The sequence below is a fragment of the Xenopus laevis genome, chromosome 4L, assembly GCF_017654675.1.
Source record: "Xenopus laevis strain J_2021 chromosome 4L, Xenopus_laevis_v10.1, whole genome shotgun sequence".
Lineage (NCBI taxonomy): Eukaryota > Metazoa > Chordata > Amphibia > Anura > Pipidae > Xenopus > Xenopus laevis.
In genome coordinates, this window is record NC_054377.1 from 70,053,926 (window position 1) to 70,077,715 (window position 23,790).

At 40.0% G+C, this 23,790-nt stretch overlaps 1 protein-coding gene across 3 annotated transcripts in view; it reads left to right on the forward strand.

Annotated features, from left to right (window-relative positions):
• The window catches only part of cnot1.L (CCR4-NOT transcription complex subunit 1 L homeolog), an 81,267-nt gene extending 62,117 nt beyond the window's left edge, over positions 1 to 19,150 (forward strand). For 2 of the 3 annotated variants that reach the window (XM_041590259.1, XM_018258090.2), the window contains exons 34-50: positions 2,270 to 2,389; positions 2,496 to 2,690; positions 3,137 to 3,279; positions 4,405 to 4,513; positions 4,817 to 4,986; positions 5,775 to 5,825; positions 9,342 to 9,573; positions 10,904 to 11,152; positions 11,403 to 11,566; positions 11,749 to 11,866; positions 11,946 to 12,047; positions 14,759 to 14,932; positions 15,560 to 15,709; positions 15,834 to 16,014; positions 16,784 to 16,916; positions 17,392 to 17,526; positions 17,985 to 19,150. In XM_041590259.1, coding sequence (XP_041446193.1) covers positions 2,270 to 2,389; positions 2,496 to 2,690; positions 3,137 to 3,279; positions 4,405 to 4,513; positions 4,817 to 4,986; positions 5,775 to 5,825; positions 9,342 to 9,573; positions 10,904 to 11,152; positions 11,403 to 11,566; positions 11,749 to 11,866; positions 11,946 to 12,047; positions 14,759 to 14,932; positions 15,560 to 15,709; positions 15,834 to 16,014; positions 16,784 to 16,916; positions 17,392 to 17,526; positions 17,985 to 18,063 — 2,505 coding nt within the window. In that variant the 3' untranslated portion in view covers positions 18,064 to 19,150. The remainder of the gene's footprint in view (positions 1 to 2,269; positions 2,390 to 2,495; positions 2,691 to 3,136; positions 3,280 to 4,404; positions 4,514 to 4,816; positions 4,987 to 5,774; positions 5,826 to 9,341; positions 9,574 to 10,903; positions 11,153 to 11,402; positions 11,567 to 11,748; positions 11,867 to 11,945; positions 12,048 to 14,758; positions 14,933 to 15,559; positions 15,710 to 15,833; positions 16,015 to 16,783; positions 16,917 to 17,391; positions 17,527 to 17,984) is intronic. The other variant, XM_018258091.2, reaches the window with a different exon arrangement.
• The last annotated feature ends 4,640 nt before the right edge of the window (positions 19,151 to 23,790 follow it).

The window sequence follows — 23,790 nt, forward strand, 5'->3', positions numbered from 1 at the left end:
GGGTCTCGGATCTAGTACATCTCTCAGTAGAGGAACCTTGGACTCTCATCCCAGACCTTCTCTCTCAGGGTCCAAATCCTTCACCCTTGTCCTGCCAACCTCAATTTGATGGTGTGGCTACTGCAACTGCGATCCTGAGAGGGAAGAGGTTCTCTGACGCTGTCATTCTACCATGCGTGCAGCCCGCAAACCGGTCTCCACTAAGACGTACCGTCTGGTCCACTTACCTTTGGTGGTGCCAACCTAATGGTTTCAATTCACTGAAGTTTTCCACTCCACACCGTCTGGCCTTTATACAGGAGGACTGTCCCTGGACATGTCCCTCAGGTCGCTGAAATCTGTTTTCGGCGCTTTCCATACTGTTCCGAAGACGTCTCGCTTTGCTCCCCGATAAGATTTTTCTTCAGGAAGTGGTCCACATAAAGCCACCGGTATGTTCACCGGTGCCCAATTGGGACTTAGGACCCTAGTTCTACGTACCCTGCAATGCGATCCCTTTGAGCCCATGGATTCTATTCCACTTCAGTGGCTCACTTGGAAAACTGTTTTTCTGCTGGCTATAGCCTCAGCACGGAGAGTATCTGAGATCTCTGCCCTCTCCTGTAGGTCTCCTCTGTTGACCTTCCACAACGACAGGGCAGTACTTCATTCTTCTCCCTCTTTTCTTCTCAAGGTAGTTTCCACTTTCAACCTCAACCAGGAAATTACGATTTCTGCCCATCCCTTTCCAATGCGGAGGAATAGGCACTGCACACCCTCGACCCCATTAGGGCCCTCAAGTTTTACCTGTACCGAGTCGAGGACATCAGTCAATCGGACTCCTTGTTCATCCTCAGGGCACATTCCACCAGAGGAATGAGTGCGTCCTGGGTTTTTCCAAACCAAGCCTCAGCGGAACAGTTGTTCAAGGCTGCAATGTGGACTTCAGTCCATACTTTTGCCAAATTTTACCAGTTTGGCACCTGACACCCGCTACGGCAGGAAGGTACTTCAGGCTGCAGTGGTTGGTTCCACGTAGGCCTCTACTTCCCTCCCTTGATTCAGGGGACAGCTTTGGTAGGTCCCCACTGTCCCTGTGTCCCCCAAGCAGACCTAGAGAAAAGGAGATTTTGTGTACTCACCGTTCAATCTCGTTCTCTTAAGTCGCTTGGGGGACACAGGGCTTCCCTCCCTGGTTAGATGCCTTTTCTTGACTTCAGACTTGGTTAACTCAACCATCTGTTCTTCTTGAAATTACTTATCAGTTTTTCTGTTGATTATTAATAACCTCCTGTTTTCTCCTTTGGTACGAACCGAGTGTCTCTACCTACAGAGGAGGGGTATAGCAGGAGGAGGAGGAATCCAGTTTCTATTTTTTTGTGCCCTGCCTCCTAGTGGTGCCAGCTATACCCCACTGTTCCTGTGTCCCCCAAGCGTCTGAAGAGAGAGATTTAACAGTGAGTACACAAATCTCCTTTTCTGCCAGACCTAATTTAAACTTTTGAGACTCTTTACTACATCATTGCATGAAGTTTTATGTGATTTTTGAAAAGTTTGAAAGATATAAAAAAGTTCATTGACACAACAATCCTGTTTTGAAATGAGGAATGGGATTGCCAAAAGAGTAATTCAATGATGAGGATAACACTTCAAAAAACATTTTACTCTAGAAACACAATGCATGCTTGAACATGACCCCTGCTGGCTTTTGCGGTATAGGCAAGAGTGAAACAGGCAATCTAGTCACTAACAAGCCTTATACACAAGATAGGGGACACAAAGTAAAAATAAAAAATTGTCTGAATATACATTAAGGGAAAATGAAAGTTTTAGGAACCCTTTTCAATTTATTAACACTGGCCAGTAAAACCTTCATATACACTGTTGACTCCAGATGGGCAATTTATTGCTATTTGGGACCATCTGATAGCACGGACAGTTACGTAGCCAAACACTTGGCAGAATTGGAAATCCATTGGGTGAGGAATGCATCAGCATGTTGATGAGGTCCTTGCCGGATGGGTCTCCTTACTTATAAATCCGATTGGGCCCATCTGGAGGGTGACCTAATCATTAAGCATTATCGTTGCGCTATGATTGATGCACTAGTGCAAACAGTGTTACAAATTAATCTTTGCAGACTTCATTTTCTTGCTTACAAATTACATTGTTAGGACTGTCAAGTACAATTTAAAGTGCATATAACCAATTTGTGCCTCATGCCTTCCATTAAGCAAGGATGCATGTAAGCCATGATTTGATTTTAATTATCAATAACTTTTTCTGTCAGGTTGGAGGTGTGGACCCTAAACAGCTGGCTGTTTATGAGGAATTTGCACGTAATGTTCCTGGATTTCTACCCACAAATGACTTAACCCAGCCCACAGGGTTTCTGGCTCAACCTATGAAGGTATGCCATATAAGTACAAGGATTTTTGTGTTTTTTATTTAAAAACAAAATGCATTTTGAAAAACCGGTGTTCTATATAATTATAATCCTACTGTCTTGTTTCAAGCAACAAGCCTGGGCCACAGATGATGTTGCACAGATCTATGACAAGTGCATAACAGAGTTAGAGCAGCATTTACATGCAATCCCACCTGCACTGTCAATGAATCCACAGTCTCAAGCTCTGAGAAGTCTACTGGAAGCTGTAGCTGTTGCTCGAAATTCAAGGGATGCCATAGCTGCGCTAGGACTACTGCAAAAGGTTAGAATGTTCACATTTTTTTTGCAAATTTTTTGAATAAGGGTCATTATAATAGATGGGGGCTGCAATTTAAATGAATTTCAAGACCGTCCAAGGAGACGTGAGGCAGTGACTGATTGTGGACTTAATAATTTGAGCTGGTGGAGTGGGCGAGACTTTGGTCTGCCTCTGAGAAACCACTTAAAAGACAATGAAGGGTGAGTTTACTGGAGGGCTGATATGTTGGGCACACTGCCTCCGTTCCAGTGATTACAATAGCTATGCTTTTTTTTCTGGCATAAATAAGTAGCCCATAGACTCACAAGAAAGCAGTTATCCTGTGTTGGCCCATACTTCATCAAAAGGGAATTCACTTTAGTGGTTCTTTTGGTTATAAATTTTTGTAAGCTATTAAAATGGATGTTTTTATTTTTCCATTTAACATTAATATTCTCATGTTTGAATAGGCTGTTGAAGGGCTACTAGATGCCACAAGTGGGGCAGATGCAGACCTTCTTCTCCGTTATCGGGAATGTCACCTTCTGGTATTAAAGGCCCTGCAGGATGGACGTGCCTATGGTTCTCCTTGGTGCAACAAGCAAATAACCAGGTTTGTAGATGCTGAAACGGTTTAGCTCAGTGCTGTCCAACTTCTGTGGTACTGAGGGCCAGAATTTTTGTGGCCTACATAGTTTAGGGCCTATAATGGAAGCCAGTGTTAGCCGCTCCCTGTTTTTAAACCACATCCATGTCACCAAAATACCATGTACACATTAAAGTAACATTGAAAAATGTGTGTTTTAAAGTAATAAAAATATAATGCAGTGTTGCCCTGCACTGGAAAAACTGCTGTTTTTACTTCAGAAACACTACTATTGTTTATATGAATAAGCTGCTGTGTAGCAATGGGGGCAGCCATTCAAAGGAGAAAGGGCTCAGGTTACACAGCAGATACGCTCTGTAGAACATAATGGTGTTATCAGTTACCCAGTATTTAACAGGTGCCATATAGCCTTTTTTCAATAGCCTACACAGCAGCTTGTTTATACGAACTATAGCATTGTTTCTGCAAACATATTAGATTTACCAGTGCAGGGCAACAGTACATATTTTCATTACTTTAAAACATGCTATAGGGATATCACTTCTTAAATGTGGGAAAAAAGTTATCCTATTAAGACACTCTTAAATCCATATGCCTCCTCCTCCTCCCCTGTGGATAACCCAGCACCCCTCCCCCCCAATTAAACACTTTAGGGGCCCCTAACAACCATTTTTAAATGCTAACAAACCCCAAAGTATGACACACTGGGAGCATAGGGAAGCCAGAACAGAGCAGGAGACAGGGAAACTTATCAGGACCACTCTAAGATGTACTACATACAGTGACACAGTGCTGGTATCCGCATTTTGATGAAGGGGTGAACTATGTGGGCACTTTCAGTCTGGGTCTCGGGTGTGAACAGTAGAGGTGTTACAAGTGTGAACAATGCGGGGTATTATATGTGTGAGCAGTACAGGGGATTAGTCTGAATTTGAGATTTAAACAATGTAGGGGCCAGGTAATCTCAGTGCTGATACCTTTTAAAGTTTACACAAGGTAAGTAGACACAGCAGGCAGACTTTTATGTGGGGGGTTGCAGGCCTTATGCCAGTTGGACAGCACTGGTTCAGCTGATATATTTGAGTTTTCAAATGTCACTGATGTTCTTCTCGTTTGGGAATTCCTACTCAGGTGTTTAATAGAGTGCCGAGATGAATATAAATATAACGTGGAGGCTGTAGAGCTTCTGATCCGGAACCACCTGGTGAACATGCAGCAATATGACCTCCATTTGGCTCAGGTAATGCAGCTAAATATTTAAATTGTAGACAGAAACATAACTCGGGGGAGGCGGGCCCGGGTGCAGACCATGCAACCCACCCACGTTTTTTCGCTGGTGCAAACTGCCAGCGCGCTTGCAGGGGGTGTGGGCCCTGGTACAATGGCACCCCCTGCTTTTCTGGTAGTTCTGCCACTTCTTTTAGACACTACTTTTTTTATTGTCCATCATCAACAAATTTGACATTTATATACATATATTTGTCTTTGCTTTCCTTACCACACACTTTTATATTTGACAAAATTTTTTTCTATTTTTATGTAGTCCATGGAGAATGGCTTGAACTATATGGCTGTGGCCTTTGCCATGCAGTTAGTGAAGATACTACTTGTGGATGAACGAAGTGTGAGCCATGTGACAGAGGCTGAATTTTTCCACACTATTGAGACTCTTATGCGAATTAATGCACACTCAAGAGGCAATGCCCCTGAAGGGTGAGTTGAATGTGTTGTCTTTATCTGTAGCAGTAGTAATGTAAATCATATTTTGTGCACCTACAATTAATGTTTAATTGGTCTTTTAAGCTGATTAAACAAGGGATCTGCAATTTATGGTAAATGTTCCTTTATGGTAAAAAGTTGTTAGATGCAACAACCTGACACAATAGTGCTAAAACCTTATTTTGGGCTATAGATAAAGGCATAGGTGAGCACAAACCTTGGTGAAGCATTAAAATGGTAGATCCTTTTTAGCAGTCCGCTAGAATGCAGCTTCAGTTTTCAGAAAGAGAAGTTATATAGCCTTTTAAAAGTGTTTCTAACTGGCCTTCATCTTACCTGTGTGATTTCTATTCTAAATTAGATTGTGGCAGTTGTTATGTAACTGTTGATGCAGTGAGAGAACTAACTTTTTATTGCTAAAGAACAATTATAGTTTTTCTCCATTGTCTGCTTGGGGGACACAGGGACAGTGGGTATAGCTGGCACCACTAGGAGGCAGGACACAAAATAAAGAACTAGTCCCGCCTCTGCCTGCTATACCCCTCCTCTGCAGGCAGAGATACCTCAGTTTTGTTGTGTCCTCAGGATGTTAGAACATCCTCTACTTCTGTCTCAGGAATTAATTCATTTTATTAATTTATCTTATTTGAAGAGGGACTGGACATTTACACTGAGTAGCTTGTCTTCACTGTCCACCTTCCAACATGATTGTCACCGGGGTCTCTATGAGCTCCCTGCACAGACCACCCAAGTATGACTCCCTCCCTCTTTGTTCCTCACAGAGAGAGGCTTCACTGGCCGGTAGAAGGGGCAGTTGTCGAGCCACCTAAAAGGTAAGTGTCTGACCCTCTCTGTGCCTGCTATTTTCATTGCACATGCTGCTGGGAACCCACACACATGTAGGAAGGACGATCAGATAGCTACTAAGGGCCTTGTCTGCTTGGTGGGACAAGCCAGAGAGGTGCAATTAATTCACTCTATCTGGGCGTGCTTCGAGCGCCATATCCCCATGATTTCGCCTGGCGTGCATCCTGGAAGTGTGCAACTAGAATGTTCAGGTGCCTTCTTCCCTCACGGCGCAAAGGCCGGAAGCACACACTGAGTCCTGTATGCACCAAAAGTGCTAGTTCTCGCTCATTCTTTCGCACTGTCTTGGCTTCACAACACTCCTCCCATGGGCGCCTTCTCCATCTCCAACTGCAGCTCAGCAAAACAAGCACAGCCTCTACAGCAGAGAGCACCATGATACCTCAGGACAAGTAGACTTGTAACTAGTAACGGGGTTCTTAGCTGCTGCCGCTACCAGCAGACACTACCAACCCCCCCCCTTTTTGTCTCTTCACAGGTACAATTGAGACACCTGCTTACAGCACTGGGCTCGGCCGTACCTCAGAGGAGTATATATGTATATACTATATATATTATTTATATTTTGCCGAGCCATACACCAGGGAATCTTCACTATACTACTTTTTTGGAGCACATAATTCAGACACACCGTGTCTGAGGGTTCAGTTGACAACCTTTTTTCCAGGGCAGTTATTTTTTAGCTTGTTCCAAATGCCGCAAATGTCTGCCACCAGGTTGCAAGGATCCACTGTGCTCCACCTGAGGCTGTTCTCTAGACAGACTTGGCCCAGTTAGACAACTCTAAGCCTTCCAGGCGCAGGGTCCCCTCCCCCTCTGAGGATGATTGCAAGGAGAAGTCTAATATCCCATCCCCCCCTGCCTCCAGACTAAGGGCATAAGCAGGAACTTTCTGACAGAGAACTGTCCCATAGTTCAGACCAAGTGGAGGAGGATTCATCTAGCTTCCCTCTGAGGCAATTGACTCTCTTGCCTCAGTACTAGAAACACTACACCTACAGGAACCAGTTCTTTTTGAGCGCCATAGTAGATCTTCCCCCTCCTTCCCCTCTCGTGCCCAACTAGAACAAATCAAGAAGCAGGAAAGCATTAAATGATTAGACTTATCCTTTGCTGGCACAGACCCACCAGTCCCACCTTTCAGCCATCTACATACCAGGACTCTTGAACTGGGAAGCAGATTTTCTCAGACAATCCCTGGACCCCTGCGAGTGGTCTCTAAAGGAGGAAATATTTTACAAGATCACTCAAAGATGGGGGGGGGGGGTGCCAGAGGTAGCTCATGGCATCTCTCCACAATCACTACAAAGACCTACAAGTGGCCTCAAAGAAGATGATTATTTTTGAATTCCAGGCTTGGAGGCAAGTTTTGGTTGCATAAAAACCAGATGCACTGCCAAATTGAACCTCCTGTAGGCTGCCAGTCCACATAGGAGGCTGCCAAATAGCCAATTACATCCCTTATTTGGCACCCCAAAAAACATTTTGCATGCTTGTGTTGCTCCCCAACTCTTTTTTTTGAATGTGGCTCACGGGTAAAAAAGGTTGGGGACCCCCGCCATAGAGTATGGTCCGCTTTCCAACGGTGATGCCAGAAACTCCCAATCTCTTAGCTTTTCTGCAGGAGGGGACTCTCCATGGGACTGTCCTTAGGATCCCTAAAATCCCAAATATCTGCACTCTCCATCCTGTCAAACCCTTTCTACAGGGGGTAGCACACGTAAAGCCCCCCCTTGTCCGAGCACCTGTGGGACTCTAGTCCTGCGATCTCTCCCAACGACCTTTTGAACTGATGGCTCCTGTCCCACTTCAGTGGCTCACCTGGAAGACAGTGGGGGTCATTTATAAACTTCGCGCAGGGCAGATTGATTTGCACAGTGAATATATTTGCCCTGAGCATGGTTATATTTATAAAGCTGAATAAGAGGGTGCAAACAGATTTGCGAATGTCAATAGCAGCTTTTTAAATATGTCACAATTCGCAAATTGCAAATATTTATGCGCACACTCTGCGACTTAATTACGTCACAACTTTGGTGGCGGATAAAATATTCGCAAAACAGTTTTGCAAACTGCGAATTTAAGTTACTGTCAATGCTATTTTGGCACACAACAACCTCGCACATTGGGTGCACTCGCGCAAACTCCCATCTCATTTTCGTGCCATTTGTGAAAATTTATTCACACTGCAAATTCGCAAAAACCGGAAAGACGGGCAGAATCGTGCAATATATTAGCGCTCTGGAAAAAAACATGCGCAATACAACCATTTGCGAAAAATATGCGCTGTGCGAACTTTATAAATGACCCCCAGTATTCCTACTGGCCATAGCATCAGCACAGAGAGTATCTGAGCTCTCTACTCTATCCTGCAGATCTCCATTCCGGTCTTTCCACCATGACAGGTTGGTCCTCCTCACTACTCCATTATTTTTACCCAAAGTGGTATCCAGCTTCCACCTGAATCAAGAAATTACCAAACCAACCTTCTGCCCGTCACTCTCCAACCCCAGGGATGTGGCCCTTCACTCTCTGGACCATATTAGGGCCCTCAAGTTTTACCTGCATTGAGTCGAAGACATCCGGAAATCTGACTTTTTGTTTATACTTCCTTCAGAACCCCCTCGGGGCACTCCATCCCCCAAGGCTATCATCTCCCGCTGGATGAAACAGGCCATTCAAACGGCCTACACGACACAGGGACAGACTTCCCCCAGTTAGACTCGGGGCATATTCCACCAGGGGAATGAGTACGTCTTGGGCTTTCCAGAACCAAGCCTCAGCGGAACATTTGGACATCCATTCATACTTTTGCCAAATTTGATCATTTTGACACCTTTGCGTCATCTGACCCAATACGGCAGGAAGGTACTCCAAGCCGCAGTAACTAGTTCCACGTAGGCCTCTACTTTCTGTCCTTATCTTGGGGGACAGCTTTGCTAAGTCCCCACTGTCCCTGTGTCCCCCAAGCAGACAAGGAGAAAAGGAGATTTTGTGTACCAACTGTTAAATCTTTCTCGTCAGTCGCTTGGCGGACATAGGGCTTCCCTCCCTCAATTAAGACCTTCACTTGGCTTCAGACATGGTTGGCATAAGCAACCATCAGTTCACTGTAATTTAGTTTTTATAAAAGTTTTTTAGTTAGTAACCTTCTGCTCTGACTTTGGTAAGAACTGAGCTATCTCTGCCTGCAGAGGAGGGGTATATAGCAGGCAGAGGATGGACTATTTATTTTGTGTCCTGCCTCCTAGTGGTGCCAGCTATACCCACTGTCCCTGTGTCCCCCAAGTGACTGAAGATTACACAAGATCTCCTTTTACCTCCTCCTCTAATCCTATGCATCATGAGGCAATTTGTACTACTTTAGGATGTCTGTTTAGACTAGCTAGCTGTAAATCCTAGTCCTATTAGATTTGTTGGCCCATTGTTAATGGCAGATGGAATTTGTCTATTGTACATCCTCTTAATGTCTCCCTTTTCAGACTTCCTCAGCTAATGGATGTTTTGCGCTCCAATTTTGATGCAATGATGGAACGAGCCCATGGAGGTCCTAACTTTATGATGCATTCTGGCATCTCCCAAGCTTCAGAGTATGATGACCCACCCGGCTTGAGGGAGAAGGCAGAGTACCTATTGAGAGAGTGGGTTAATCTATACCATTCTGCTGCTGCTGGGCGTGATAGTACCAAAGCTTTTTCTGCATTTGTCGGCCAAGTAAGTAAAAAGAGGCTTTAATAGTCTGAAGTATTCATCGTATGTCATTACTCTCTAAGTAGTTCAAACACAACTTAACTGTAGCTTTATGGTGAATGTAAAAGTCTGCTACTTTGTGGTCAAATTTTTTGCTACTGGTTATAATTCGGTTTGTGTCAAACTGTACACACGACATTGCTTTTTAATTTTATTTTTGTGGGTTTTAGATGTGCTTGACTTGTGTGGTTGATTAAACCATTCTATGTAAAATGCTGTACAGCTTAATTAAAAGTAGTCTTTCCATGATTAGTTGGTCTTCAAACTGTCATGTTTTTGCACCATATTTTAAACCTGTGTCATGTTGTAGGCAGAGGTTACGCTGTGGTGCTAAAGAATTCCCTGCTTCCCAGATTTATTTGCTTTCTACTTATAATAGCATAATACTGGGGGCTGGGAACAATTTGAGATATATAAAAGGGTAGAACTTCTATTTTACATGTAATAATTGTATCCTCATTGTGACATTTCATTGTATGAATGTTCATTATAGATGCATCAATCCTCTTAAAGGAACAGTTCAGTGTGAAAATAAAAACTGGTAAATAGGCTGTGCATAATAAAAAATATTTCTAATATAGTTAGCCAAAAATGTAATGTATAAAGGCTGGACTGACTGGATGTCTAACATAATAAACAGAACACTACTTCCTGATTTTCAGCTCTTTAACTCTGTTAGTCAGCGACTTGAAGGGGGGCCACATGGTACATTTCTGTTCAGTGAGTGTGCAATTGATCCTTGGCATACAGCTCAGATTTAAAAGCAACAGATATGACCCATGTGGCCCTCCCGCAAGTCTCTGATTGGTTACTGCCTGGTAACCAGTCAGTGTAAACAAAGACAGCCGAAAAGCAGGAAGTAGTGTTCTGGCTATTATGTTAGACATCCAGTCACTCCAGCCTTTATACATTACATTTTTGGCTAACTTTATTAGAATTTTTTTTTATTTTGCACAGCCTATCCACTATCCATTTACCCAGTTTTATTTTTATACTGAACAATTCTTTTAAGGGTTACCGCTTTCCCAATAGTTACTCTTTAGATAAAGGGTGAGGAGAGCACTCCGGGAGCTTTTTTTTTTTTTTTTTTTTTTTTTTTTTTACAGTTTGATTAATTAAAATATAATGTAGTGTTGCCCTCAGGGGCGCTTCACCAATGAGGTGTATAGTATTTATATAATATAGGTAGTGATGTTCCAACGCAGTCTTTAGTTTTTGTATTTTTTGTTTGTTTTTGCATTTCTGGCTATTCACTATTTGTAACTTGTAATGAAGTAAATTTGCTTGTGCTTAGATGCATCAACAAGGGATTTTGAAGACTGACGACCTCATCACACGGTTCTTTCGCTTGTGCACAGAGATGTGTGTGGAGATAAGTTACCGGGCTCAAGCTGAGCAACAGCACAATCCGGCTGCTAATCCCACAATGATTCGGGCAAAATGTTACCACAATTTAGATGCTTTTGTGCGTCTTATAGCTCTGCTAGTCAAACACTCTGGAGAAGCTACAAACACAGTGACAAAAATAAATCTTTTGAACAAGGTGGGCAACAATTTCATGTATATACAATAGAACCCCCATTTTACATCTTTCAGAGGACCAGAAAATGGTAAAATCAGGGAAATACATTATTCATTATATAGATATATAGATAGATCTAGAGATAGAGAGAGGGTAGAGAGATAGATAGATCTATGAAAACAGTGTAAAATTACTGAACATGTAAAAATCAGGGTATGTAAAATTTTGTAGTACCATAACATATCCTTTAATTTGTATGTGTTTTTGGCAGGTACTTGGTATTGTTGTTGGAGTACTTCTACAGGACCATGAAGTGCGACAGAGCGAGTTTCAGCAGTTACCTTACCATCGCATTTTCATTATGTTGTTGTTGGAGTTAAATGCCCCTGAGCATGTTCTAGAAACAATAAATTTTCAGACACTGACAGCATTTTGGTAAGAGTTTAATGGACATTACACTAGTTTTTTAATATTTTGCTTTGTTGTTAGCTCCTGTTTGAAGTCAGTAATTTTGCCATTCATAGCTTATAAGAAAGTTTTGAATTGTTGAATGACATACAAAAACTAGTCCCAAGAGTATTTAATCTGAATCACTTTTCCTTCATTTTTTTCTTTAGCAATACTTTTCACATTCTCAGACCAACTAAAGCTCCAGGCTTTGTCTATGCGTGGCTTGAGCTCATTTCCCATCGAATATTTATTGCCCGAATGTTGGCTCACACACCCCAACAAAAGGTGAGTTGACTTGTGCAGGGCATGCATTCTAGGTTAGTTTTCTTTGGGCAAGAATTAAAATGCTTTTTTTTATTTGCAGGGCTGGCCAATGTATGCACAGCTGTTAATTGATCTTTTCAAGTACCTGGCACCTTTTTTGAGGAACGTGGAACTGACAAAACCTATGCAGATCCTCTACAAGGTAGGCTTGGGGGAGGGACACAGAAGGTTAGTTAGAATTTTTTCTCAAAGCAGACCCGTCACCCAAAAAAATAATCAAAAAAAATATTCAAAATCCTATTTTATCACATTAGTCAAGTAAAAATAACTTTAATTACACTATATAAATTATTTGAATCTTGTTTCCTTCAGTCTGGGAATTCATAATTATAGCAAGCAGACAGGAGCCATTTTGTGGACACTGTTCTAAAGACACACCTTGCATCATCTCATGATCTTGTTTGTGCACCAGAATGTCCATCCCCATCCCCATGCCCTTGCTACACAATTAAATGTTGGAGGGAATGTGTGGAGAGCAGTGACATCTAGGATGTGCTGAATGGAAAGTGAAAGTAATTGTCTGCCCCGCCTCTATGCCTAAGGCATAAAGGAGGGGCAGGCAATATTGGATTATTTGATAGACAGCTGAGTTTTCTAAATGAGTTTACAGCTGTAAATGTTTTAATAAAAAATAGAAATTGGATTTTATGTTTAATTTGAAAAGGACTTTAATTATACAGCTTTTTGTGTCTGGGTGACAGGTCCACTTTAAAGACTCCTGGGGGCCACATGTAAAACACCTGGTAAAATTTATTTAGGGCTTTTAGAAATAGTTGTCTTAGGTAAAATCAGCGCATGCACCAAATGTTTTCTTATTTGAATCTAAATCCTAATTTGCATATTTAAATTTGAGAAATGCAAAAATTGTTGTGCTCAGTTGTACAGCTCAAAAGTCAAATGACTTTTAAAGGTTTGGAATAAGAGTGCTAACAGGGACTGTTAATTTGGGATGGGGGGGTTAGATGAATGCGTTAAAATTGTGGATTGGTATTAAGTTGAGCTTGGTTTAATAAAAAGATGAGATACGTTGCAGTTTTAGTAAATAACCCTCTTAACAAATAGAGATTCAAATTAAAGAAATCCTTTATCCGGAAAAAACCCAGATCCTTAGCATTCTAGATTTACAGATCTAAGATTCTAGATTTACAGATCTAAGATTCTAGATTTACAGATCTAAGATTCTAGATTTACAGATCTAAGATTCTAGATTTACAGATCTAAGATTCTAGATTTACAGATCTAAGATTCTAGATTTACAGATCTAAGATTCTAGATTTACAGATCTAAGATTCTAGATTTACAGATCTAAGATTCTAGATTTACAGATCTAAGATTCTAGATTTACAGATCTAAGATTCTAGATTTACAGATCTAAGATTCTAGATTTACAGATCTAAGATTCTAGATCTACATTCTAGATTGATTGTAAGCAGCCTTTGGTAAAACTACATTGGGCCTCTTTCTAGATGCATTTACGCAATTAAAGCTGGCCATTGACGCAAAGATGGCATTTTGTGAATTTATGGACCAGAATAATGGTCCTAAGCTTTTTCCTGCCATGTTGATCAGTTGTTTAGTCTATTGGGCAGGTTAGAAGTTTTCTGTTTGCCAACAATAATATCTCGCTTGTATAGTAGAATCAGCTCCAGGACTTTGTCAATTTGTGGGTCCTGGTGCATGTACCCTGACTGGCCACCTTCCAATCCTTTTCACAAGTATTGATTGAAGTACAGCACCACAATAATATCTCTGCATGTATCCATGGGGTAGCCGCTGTTGCTAGTATTTGTTGGACATAACTTTTGTACGATTGCTTCCTTTCAATAAATGGCCAGAGTATCATCTGATACTACATTGAAAAGAGCGATCTTTCGTCTTACAAAGAATAAAATCATGGTCCCTTTGCTCTGCCAGACATGCACAATGCTTAAATTCCCAGTCCCTTATGTTTTTGCATTGTTAGTAGTCTGTCTACATTTATTATGTGCTGGCATGTGATTACATTTACAAATACTATAGAGTTGTGGGTTTGCATTCAAAACTGGTGACATGATCCGTTCTCTGGTAAAAACCCTCTAGCAAGGGAGTGGGATTTACCCTTGTGCTCTTAGTTATTGCCGTTCAGTGAGGGCAATATATTTTGGGAGTTTAACTAAAGAGCCATTGGGTGTGTGCTCATTATTGAACCCATTTAGCATAGGAAATGTATGTGTTGTGGTGTGCTATGGCTGCTTCTGATTTGTGTTGGAAAGAAACACCCAGCACTGTCCCTGTTTGATTGGTTGGTCAGTCTGACCATTTGGCGGTGGCAGATATGTCGGCTAGAGGGTTTGTACCATCAGACCATCCCAAAAGGTTCAGCCAACCATCTAAGACTAATGTAACACCAAGTATCTGAAGTGCTTCTAAACAGTTGTGTCCTTTTAGACATTTTGTTGGTTTTTTAATAGAAAAAATGAGTGCAGAGTTTCTCTTCCCAGACTGCACAATCCAGATTCCTGATGATGGTGCTGCTCTCTCAAACATGATGAAAAAAGGCAGCAGGGTTGGCAGCCACATGTCTTCCTGTGTCACTTCCAGGCCCTGGTGCTGAACAATAAACACGAGCACTTTATATCAGCCTAGCACTATTACTGCATTTTTGTGTGGTACACTTGCTGTGTTACTGGCCCTTTGTCCAAGTTTATTAAAATTATATTAATAGTCCTGTTATAAAGGACTTTTTATATTAACAGTTAATAATATAAAAGGTGAATTGCCCCCTTGAAATAATAAGTTTCAACATCATTTGCTATGCTAGTCAGGAACTTTATCACTATATTCAATACTGATCACATATTCTTTGCTATCTAGGGCACGCTTCGTGTGCTGCTTGTTTTGCTTCATGACTTTCCAGAGTTTCTCTGTGATTATCATTATGGGTTTTGTGATGTGATTCCACCAAACTGCATCCAGCTGAGGAATCTAATACTGAGTGCCTTCCCACGCAATATGAGATTGCCAGATCCCTTCACGCCTAATCTTAAGGTATTTCATGGTTTTTAAAGATTATAGAAATGCATCAAATTTCATAAAAATAAAATAGTACAGTAAAGTCTTGTTTTTTTTTTTTTTGTTTAACTTCATCTGCTTATGGGACATTTTAGTATTGTATAATTTTAGTAATGAATTAACGAGCACACATTTTTGATTCCCAACCCTAATACGAGTCCCCTGAGAGAATAGATTCATTGCAGCTCACTTCCATGCAGCTCTATGGAAGATAAACCACTTATCCTTTAGAGCTGTAAATCAGAGCAGTAACTCCCAAAATGGGGATTTTTTTAGAAAACTGTTTACCTTGCTCTGGTACTCAAATAAGGTTCTGTAATCTTTTTGTTTGCAAATTCACACTAGGGTAATTTGAGCCAAGAAACCATTTTATGCAAAAGTTACAATGTTAATAAAATATTTTCACTTGCTGTTTTTTACTGGCCCTTTAACTGTTACTGCTATATTTTAATTTTCTTTAGCATGTCCTTAACTCATTTTTTAATACAAAAATGTTATCATCTGGAATGTTTCCTTTAGAACATATGATTACTTTACCATTCTAACTCTAGTTTATTTTACCTTTTGGGGTTCAATCTTCTTCCCGTCATTCATGTTTAACAGGTGGATATGTTAAGTGAGATAAACATTGCTCCCCGTATACTTACAAATTTCACTGGAGTAATGCCTCCCCAGTTCAAAAAGGATTTGGATTCTTATCTCAAGACTCGCTCACCTGTCACATTTCTCTCTGAGCTCCGCAGCAACTTGCAGGTAATTCTTTATGATATGCTGAATCTATTTATAAAAAGGATTTTGACAGTTTAGTTTTTGAATGGCTTTCTGATGTACAGTTTAGGCACTGATTTCTGTTTTGTTTTTCACTTATTCACATTAGGTTTCGAATGAGCCTGGCAATCGCTACAATATCCAGCTGATTAATGCATTAGTACTGTATGTGGGGACTCAGGCTATTGCTCATATTCACAACAAGGGTAGCACACCCTCCATGAGCACCATTACCCACTCTGCACATATGGACATCTTCCAGAACCTGGCTGTGGACCTAGACACTGAAGGTGAGGTGAAATAACCGGTTTTTCAGTGCTTTCAAATTCGCTGCAGTTTCTTTTATTTTTATTTTTTTATTTATTTTTTTAAGAAAAATAAATATAAACTTAACAAATTGTATCTTGTCATCTTGAGGGGCACAGGAGCTGCAGGCTATATCTTCTACTACAGTAGTTTTCAACCTTCCTAATGCCGTGACCCTTTAATACAGTTCCTCATGTTGTGGTGACCCCCAACCATAAAATTATTATAAAACTACCCTTGGCAGCAATAATCATCAAATGATGATGATATCTGTTGTGCTGCTAAAAGGATGCTTAGAATGTGCCTTGTTAAACATCTTGAGCAGAGACCCTCCTCTTGCTTTCAGGTCCTCTGACTGGGTATAAGGATAATTGCAGATACTCCATTGATATACGTAGGGATACATTTACAAGGGCACAAATGTACACCCCATTATAGAATCAGAGAGCTGTAGTTCAGCAATAGACGGAGGTTTACATGATGGACAAGTCTGATGTTCATGGGTGCACCCTTCCAGTTATAATGGAAAAGCCCCTGCAGCCATGATAATAGCTTAGCCCTACTACAACAAGTGAAGTGTACGTGTTTGGATTTAAAGGGATTTTGCTTTCCAAAAGAATGTTAACTTTCAGATAGGAATCTTTCAGCCGTGGATAATTGTTTTAGTGAAGAGCGCTTGGAATCTGGTGTTTTGTGGATTACAAGATAGCCGGCAAAACGTGTTTAACAAAGCCAACATCTTACCTTTTCCAGGACGCTACCTCTTTTTGAATGCTATTGCCAATCAACTGCGGTATCCCAACAGCCATACTCACTACTTTAGCTGCACGATGCTTTATCTCTTTGCTGAAGCAAACACTGAGGCGATACAGGAACAAATAACAAGGTAATGTTGTCGGTCATTATTCCTCTTTACTGTTGGTCACTGATGTCGGCAGCTAAGAAACTATTGCACTGCGCTGCAAAATTATGAATGTTACTCTTTATTATATATTTATATTAAGACTCCCATATTCCTGTCTCACTCAAACTACTGCCTTGTAGCTAGGGTACATAGGAACCCAGATAGCTGTTGTAATATCAAACTGCTGAATAAAAACTAAATTCAAAAACCATAACAAAACAGTTGCACACTTTCAAAATCTGTCTACTTCATTGTTAATTTTAACGGTGGATAATTTTTAACCTTGATAGGTGTCAGCTGGCTGGGTTTTCTTTCTTATTTGGATGGGGTGGTGGGGAGCCCCAAATCAGTGATTGTTAGCCTGCTTAGTTTAAAAAAAATAAATCTTTATGTAACTTTTTTAAAATATATTTTAACATGCATATTCAAGGTTTTCTCTTTGCATTTTGTGTTTTAGAGTTCTTCTGGAGCGGCTGATTGTAAATAGACCACATCCTTGGGGACTCCTTATAACATTCATTGAGCTTATTAAAAATCCTGCATTCAAGTTCTGGAACCATGAGTTTGTACATTGTGCACCGGAAATTGAAAAGTGCGTACCTATCACGTGACCCAATTACTCCTGTTTTGTTGTAATTCTCTTGCATACAACTGTCCGCTAACAATCAAACTGTTCTGTTTTATTACTTTAGTATTTTGTTCACCCAACCACAACAATCTTAGTTTTAAGCTATCTATACTATAGAATTTATCCTCAGTCAAGCACTTCCATGTGCTGGTCCTGTTTGTGCATAGATAGGTGAAAAATTTAACTTTACACTTCAATAGTAGAAAAACGGTCACAAATAGAAAATAGAAAGTAATTGGAAAAAAATCTCTATGGTGAACTATATTAATAAAACGGAACTGAAAAAAGCATTGAAAGGTGAACAACCCCTTTAAATAATAAAGCCTACTTATTGTACATGTTTTAGGATTTCCAGCTGGCTTATTCTTTATATTTTGTTCCAGAAAATGTGCCCCTTTTAACTTGCTCTTTTCTGTATTCAGGTTGTTCCAGTCTGTTGCACAGTGCTGCATGGGGCAAAAACAAGCCCAGCAAGTCATGGAAGGCACAGGAGCCAGCTAAGAAGCCAGTGATCATTGACTTTTATCTGTGCCGGCTTTATGCTTATAAAGCAAGCCCAAGGAACCAGTTTCTGCAATGTGAAGAATCCCTATTGGATTTTTTTTCTTGCCCAAAAGCTGTATCAGTTCATGGCACAAATTCCCGGCTGGGGGTGTAATGTTTTAACATATCTTGTTTGTTTTGAAGGGAGATTTCCTAAATTTTGCAAATTATGGGGATTTTTTTCCAGCTCTACATTTGGCCAAAAAACATGAAGAACATGTGAATATATATATTTTTTTCTTGATCTCTTGTAAATACTGATCTGAAATGCAACTCCAAAAAAAAAAAAAAAAAAAAATCTGGTCTGGCCTTGTATCTTTCATTGGTGTACATTACAATTTGAACTGGGTGTGTTGTTAAGGGTATTATCTACTGTTGTGGGTTTCTTGGTTCTTTAATAGCAGATGAAATGTCTGACCGTGGGTAGGGCTTCTGGATACCAAGCACTTGTGGAAACAGGGTGGGACAGGGAACAGCTGTCAGAACTCATGGTTGTTGAAAGGTCACACGGCTCATGTCTGTGCAGAGCTTATGAACATAAAGTGATTTTTACCTTACATTTCTCTGCTCTTTGTTTACAATCTGCGTGTTACATGACATTTGGATGCTGCCATTCTTCTAGTTTTCTGGTGGCTCCTACAGTTCTAATGCTGAGAAAGTGTACAGTCCTTGCTTTTGAGAGCAAAACTTCTCGTGTAAAGACTGTTTCCTTGGTGTTTCAGCAATTGTAAAGAAAGAATCCCTTTTATTTTTGACAAATGTAAATAATTTATCCAGGAAATAGTCTACGAGAGGTATGAGCTGCTGCCCCTTTCTCTTTCATCCCCACACTTGAGTTTGTAGTTATATATAAAAAAAAACGAATAATAATTATCAAACTTCTGGACCAATACAGGCCATTTTTGTAAGAATTTTGAATGTTTTGTAAATGTATTGGTCCTGTGTTGTATATTGTAGGCTTTCTAGTTTTTTCTGAGCCTTCAATTTCTCCCACATGTATGTATGGTTTCTGTAGTTACACATTAAAGTCATGACCTGCAGCAAATGCCACATCTCTCGTCTTTTTTTTCCCCACCTCTTCTAGAGGCCTAGAGACATAAAATGGTTAGTGAAAGAACTGTTTTTAAAACCATCTGTACAGGTGTATAGACCTGCTTAGACAAAATACCAGGAATTAGAGAACGGCCTCATGACCGTTATATCGCACACGCAAGCCATTCCAGAAAGCAAATGGTCGTCTTGTAGATGCTTTGCTACCAGCGTATTCATTCTGTAGCATATACACATTTTAACTTCAATTTCAAACAGGTTTAATGTGTTTGGCTATTTTGATGTGGTACATTTTTGTAGTTTTTATTTCTTGAGAATTCTTCCCTTTCTAGCTCCGTGGAATAAAAGAACAGCAGTTTGTATTTTTTTTTTTTTTTTTTTTTTTTTTAGAAAGGTTTTGGGTGTGCTACCACCATAATGTGGACATGGTCTTAAAACTATACCCATGTTATCACAGAAGTTGGGACAGCATTGCTCTAAGTCTAAGGAGACCTCTTTATCAAGATAGAATAACCCTGGTCATGGTTAGAAATCTTGAGGCAACAAAGACCAACTTTGACTAGACATGTAGTAGCAATTGCAACATTTCAGCAACATTTCAGGCCTATATGCAGCCTTTTATCAAGCTCGAGCTTGATAAAAGGCTGCATATAGGCCTGAAACATTGCTGAACGGGTCTGCCATGTGAATTTGAATAAAGGCATTTTTAACCACAAGGTGCTGTGCTGAAATAATTTTACTACTCTAGACGAGATGCCTAAATACTTATGTGCATGACATTTCAACTGGATTTTGTGTCCCTGGGCCTCCATTATTATTTTCATTAAATGCTCCAAATTTACAATATGACGCTCATTTTATATACATTTGGATTACCCTGACAACTTTACAGTGGTCTCAGAACTGCCGTAATACTATATTATTAGTACAATGTAGCTGCGCTATCCTTCAAAACCATAAATTCCTGTTGATTGCATGGCTTACAGAAGCAAATTCAGAGTACATAATAAGGAAAAATGAAATATGATGCAGTATGCCTCCATAGAGTTTCACTATGTAACAGCATAACATTTGTTTCCAAAACAAAACCACAAATAAAGTGCAAAAAACAGACATTTACCCCATTTATTGAAGGCAAAAGAAACCGTTTTAGGTTAGGTTGTATGGCTATGGGTCACCTGGAAGCTAATCTCTATCCTTGCCTCTATGTGTGTGTCTCTAAGTGTGGCAGAACCTGGTAAAATGTCAACATTTATTCAGGTTTTCCACACTTAAGTTTTTTTTTTTCCATGGCTCCATCACTTGGTTTTGGAATCTGCTCTATATTAATAGTTCATTACTAGTTAAAGTGGACCTGTCACCCAGACACAAAAATCTGTATAATAAAAGTCCTTTTCAAATTAAACATGAAATCCAATTTCTATTTTTTATCAAAGCATTCATGGCCGTTGTAAGCTTATTTAAAAATCTCAGCTGTCAATCAAATATTGTCTGCCCCTCCTCTATGCCACGGGCATAGAGGCGGGGCAGGCAATTACTTTCACTTTCCATTCAGCACTTCCTAGAAATCACTGCTCTCCCCACATTCCCCCGTTCTCTTTAACATTTAATTGTGTAGCCAGTGCATAGAAATGGACATTGGGTCCCCCATTCTGGTGCACAAACAAGATTTTGAGATGATGCAAGACTTGTCTTAATAAGTGTCTACAAAATGGCTGCTGCCTGCTTGCTATCATTTTGAATTCCCAGACTGAAGGGAACAAGATTCAAATAATTTATACAGTGTAATTAAAGTTCATTTTGCTTGACTAATGTGATAAAATAGGATTTTGAATAATTTTTTTGGGTGACGGGTCCCCTTTAAATTACTGTTGACTTACCTCTTGTTAGAGCTAAACTACACAGATTTTGTCTAATTTACACAAGATTTTTGTACCTGTCCCATTATATTTTGACCAATGCAACTACATCCATCTTGTAGAATGCATTCTGTCAATCCAACACCATCCTATAAAATCTCCTGTGTAGTTTGGCCCTTATCTGAAACTACCTTTATTGGGTAAAGAGGAGGGGGTCTTCTTTGAGTGTCCTGCCTCCTGGTGGTGGATGCTATACCCATTGACCATTCTGCCAGATTGTAGAGACAATGTATAAGAAATCAACCCTCCCCAAGGCAAGATTACAGTTTCAATGATACCTTCAAAACTCAACAATTGCAGTCTTGGCTGGAGGTGGTATTGGTATGAGTAGTTGGGCAAAAAAAGCAATTGTAAGAGGCAGATTTGCAAAACAAATTAAAATTGTTGACATTTTATATAATATGTATTGGAAAATTAATGGCTGCCATGTTGGCTACTGCAAAACCAACACATTACCTGCAATGCATTGATTTTAGAAACCCATGTTTTGTTTGTTTTTTAAAGTACACATTTTTTTTTCTTCATATAATGATTTTTATTGTATTCAAAAAAGGAGGAAAGGGGGGTGGGGGAAGCAAGCAAGGGGGGAAACAATAATATTAAAGAAAAATATCACCACTCAGGCATCATTTTTAAACAACGCATTACATAAAGGTAATATAGGATTAATTACAGTCCCCTCAAATCTACACGGGTAGAAGGGGTAGAACATTGTAACAACATGCAATATTGCCCATTATACAGGATAAGGAGACCTCTAAAGTCGATCAATTTAATATGAGTTTTGGGGGTCAGAAGTTGCCTATAGTCTGCAGTGTCCCCTGTATAAGTACCACCTCAGCCATGTATCCCTAAAGTTAGAATGTTGTTTTTCTGTGAATGTAGATAATTCCTCAAATTTTGCTAATTCATTAACTTTGCCTATCCATTCTGCCGGAGTTGGTGGCGTAGTGGATTTCCAGAGTCTAGGAATTAGAAGTTTGGCTGAGTTAAGAAGATGATACTCCAGAGTAGTATCAGGGTTACCTTCTGTGTTTTCTGCATCCCAAAATAGAAGTGTACGGGCTGGTAAGAAGGAAAGATCTCTTCCTAGTACTTGGGAACAGGCTTTCAGAACTACCTGCCAGTAATGTGTGAGAGCTGGGCAATCCCAGAATATATGTAGTAACGTGCCTATATCTGCTTTACACCTCCAGCAGGTGTTACTCGTGGTTGGGTAAATCTTATGTAATTTGTCTGGGGTGTAATACCATCTACTCAAAATTTTATAATTCAACTCTTGTATCTTGCAACATCTAGAGCTATATATTAGACTGGGAATCCATTTCTGGAGAAGTTCTTCTGAGACGTCCAGTCCCTAGGTCCCGTTCCCATGCCCGGACGAAAGGCAGTTGCTTCCTCTCATTCTTACTCGACGGCATGTCATAAATTGATGAGATTATATGTTTATCTAGCCTAGTCTCAAAGGGCGTAAAAGGTCATCCTAATTTGTTGGTGCCACCCAGATACCCAAAAAAATGCTTAAGATGGCAGTATTGATAATCTTGCAAATGTGCTAAAGTACACATTTTGACAAATTCAAAATGTATAAATGTCTTTTTATTCCAAATAAAACTGCTGCACTGAAGTTGACTGACAGCCTTACAGTTTGCACGTTCTAGCCTATTTCCTACATATCCCTATGTAAAAATAGATGAAACATAAATATGAATGTCATGGGGTCTTCAGAACAGTAACAAATCTACAATATATATTCATGGCTGACACTCCATCTGCTGCAAATCCAACACATCATACATTTTATGTCTTTTAACAGACCCTGCAAGTAAATGCCTACCACTCTTGGGTCCTATGCTGACCATTTATACCAGTGAGCCACATTCAAACGTAAAAACAGTTGGGGAGCAAAACCAGCATGAAAAACGTTCCTGGGAATACCAAATAAGGGCTGTGATTTGGTAGCCCTATGTGGACTGGCAGGTTACTGGAGTTTGGGAGTGTGCCTGGATTTTATGCATCCAAAACCTTGAAATCAAAAATAAGCACATGCTTTGAGGCCACTGGGGGCAGCATTTAATTGGTTGGGGAGCAACATGTTGCTTAAAGGGGTGGTTCACCTTTAGGTGAACTTTTAGTATGTTATAGAATGGCTAATTCTAAGAAACTTTTGAATTGGTTTTCATTAGTTATTATTTACAGTTTTATAGCTATAATCCTTTTTCTTCTGACTCATTGCAGGTTTCAAATGGGCGTCACTGACCCCTTCTAAAAAAAACAAATGCTCTGTAAGGCTACAAATGTATTGTTATTGCTACTTGGCATTCCTCATCTTTCTATTCAGCCCCTCTCCTATTCATACTCCAGTCTCTTATTCAAATCAATGCATGGTTGCTAGGGTAATTGGACCCTAACAAACGGATTGCAAACCAGAAAGCTGCTGAATAAAAAGCTATGTAACTAAAAAAAAAACAAATAATAAAAAATGAAAACCAATTGCAAATTGTCTCAGAATATCCCTCTCTACATCATACTAAAAGTTATCTCGAAGGTGAACAACCCCTTTAAGAACTACAGGTTGGGGATCACTGTACTATATCTTTAAAGGAGACATCGTGTAAAAAACTAGAATGTGCCAGTGAATTATACTCTTTTAGACATAAAAGTAATGTGGTGTAAAAAGTAGTGTTTCTGGTTACTTAATTGAAAATTTCTGCAA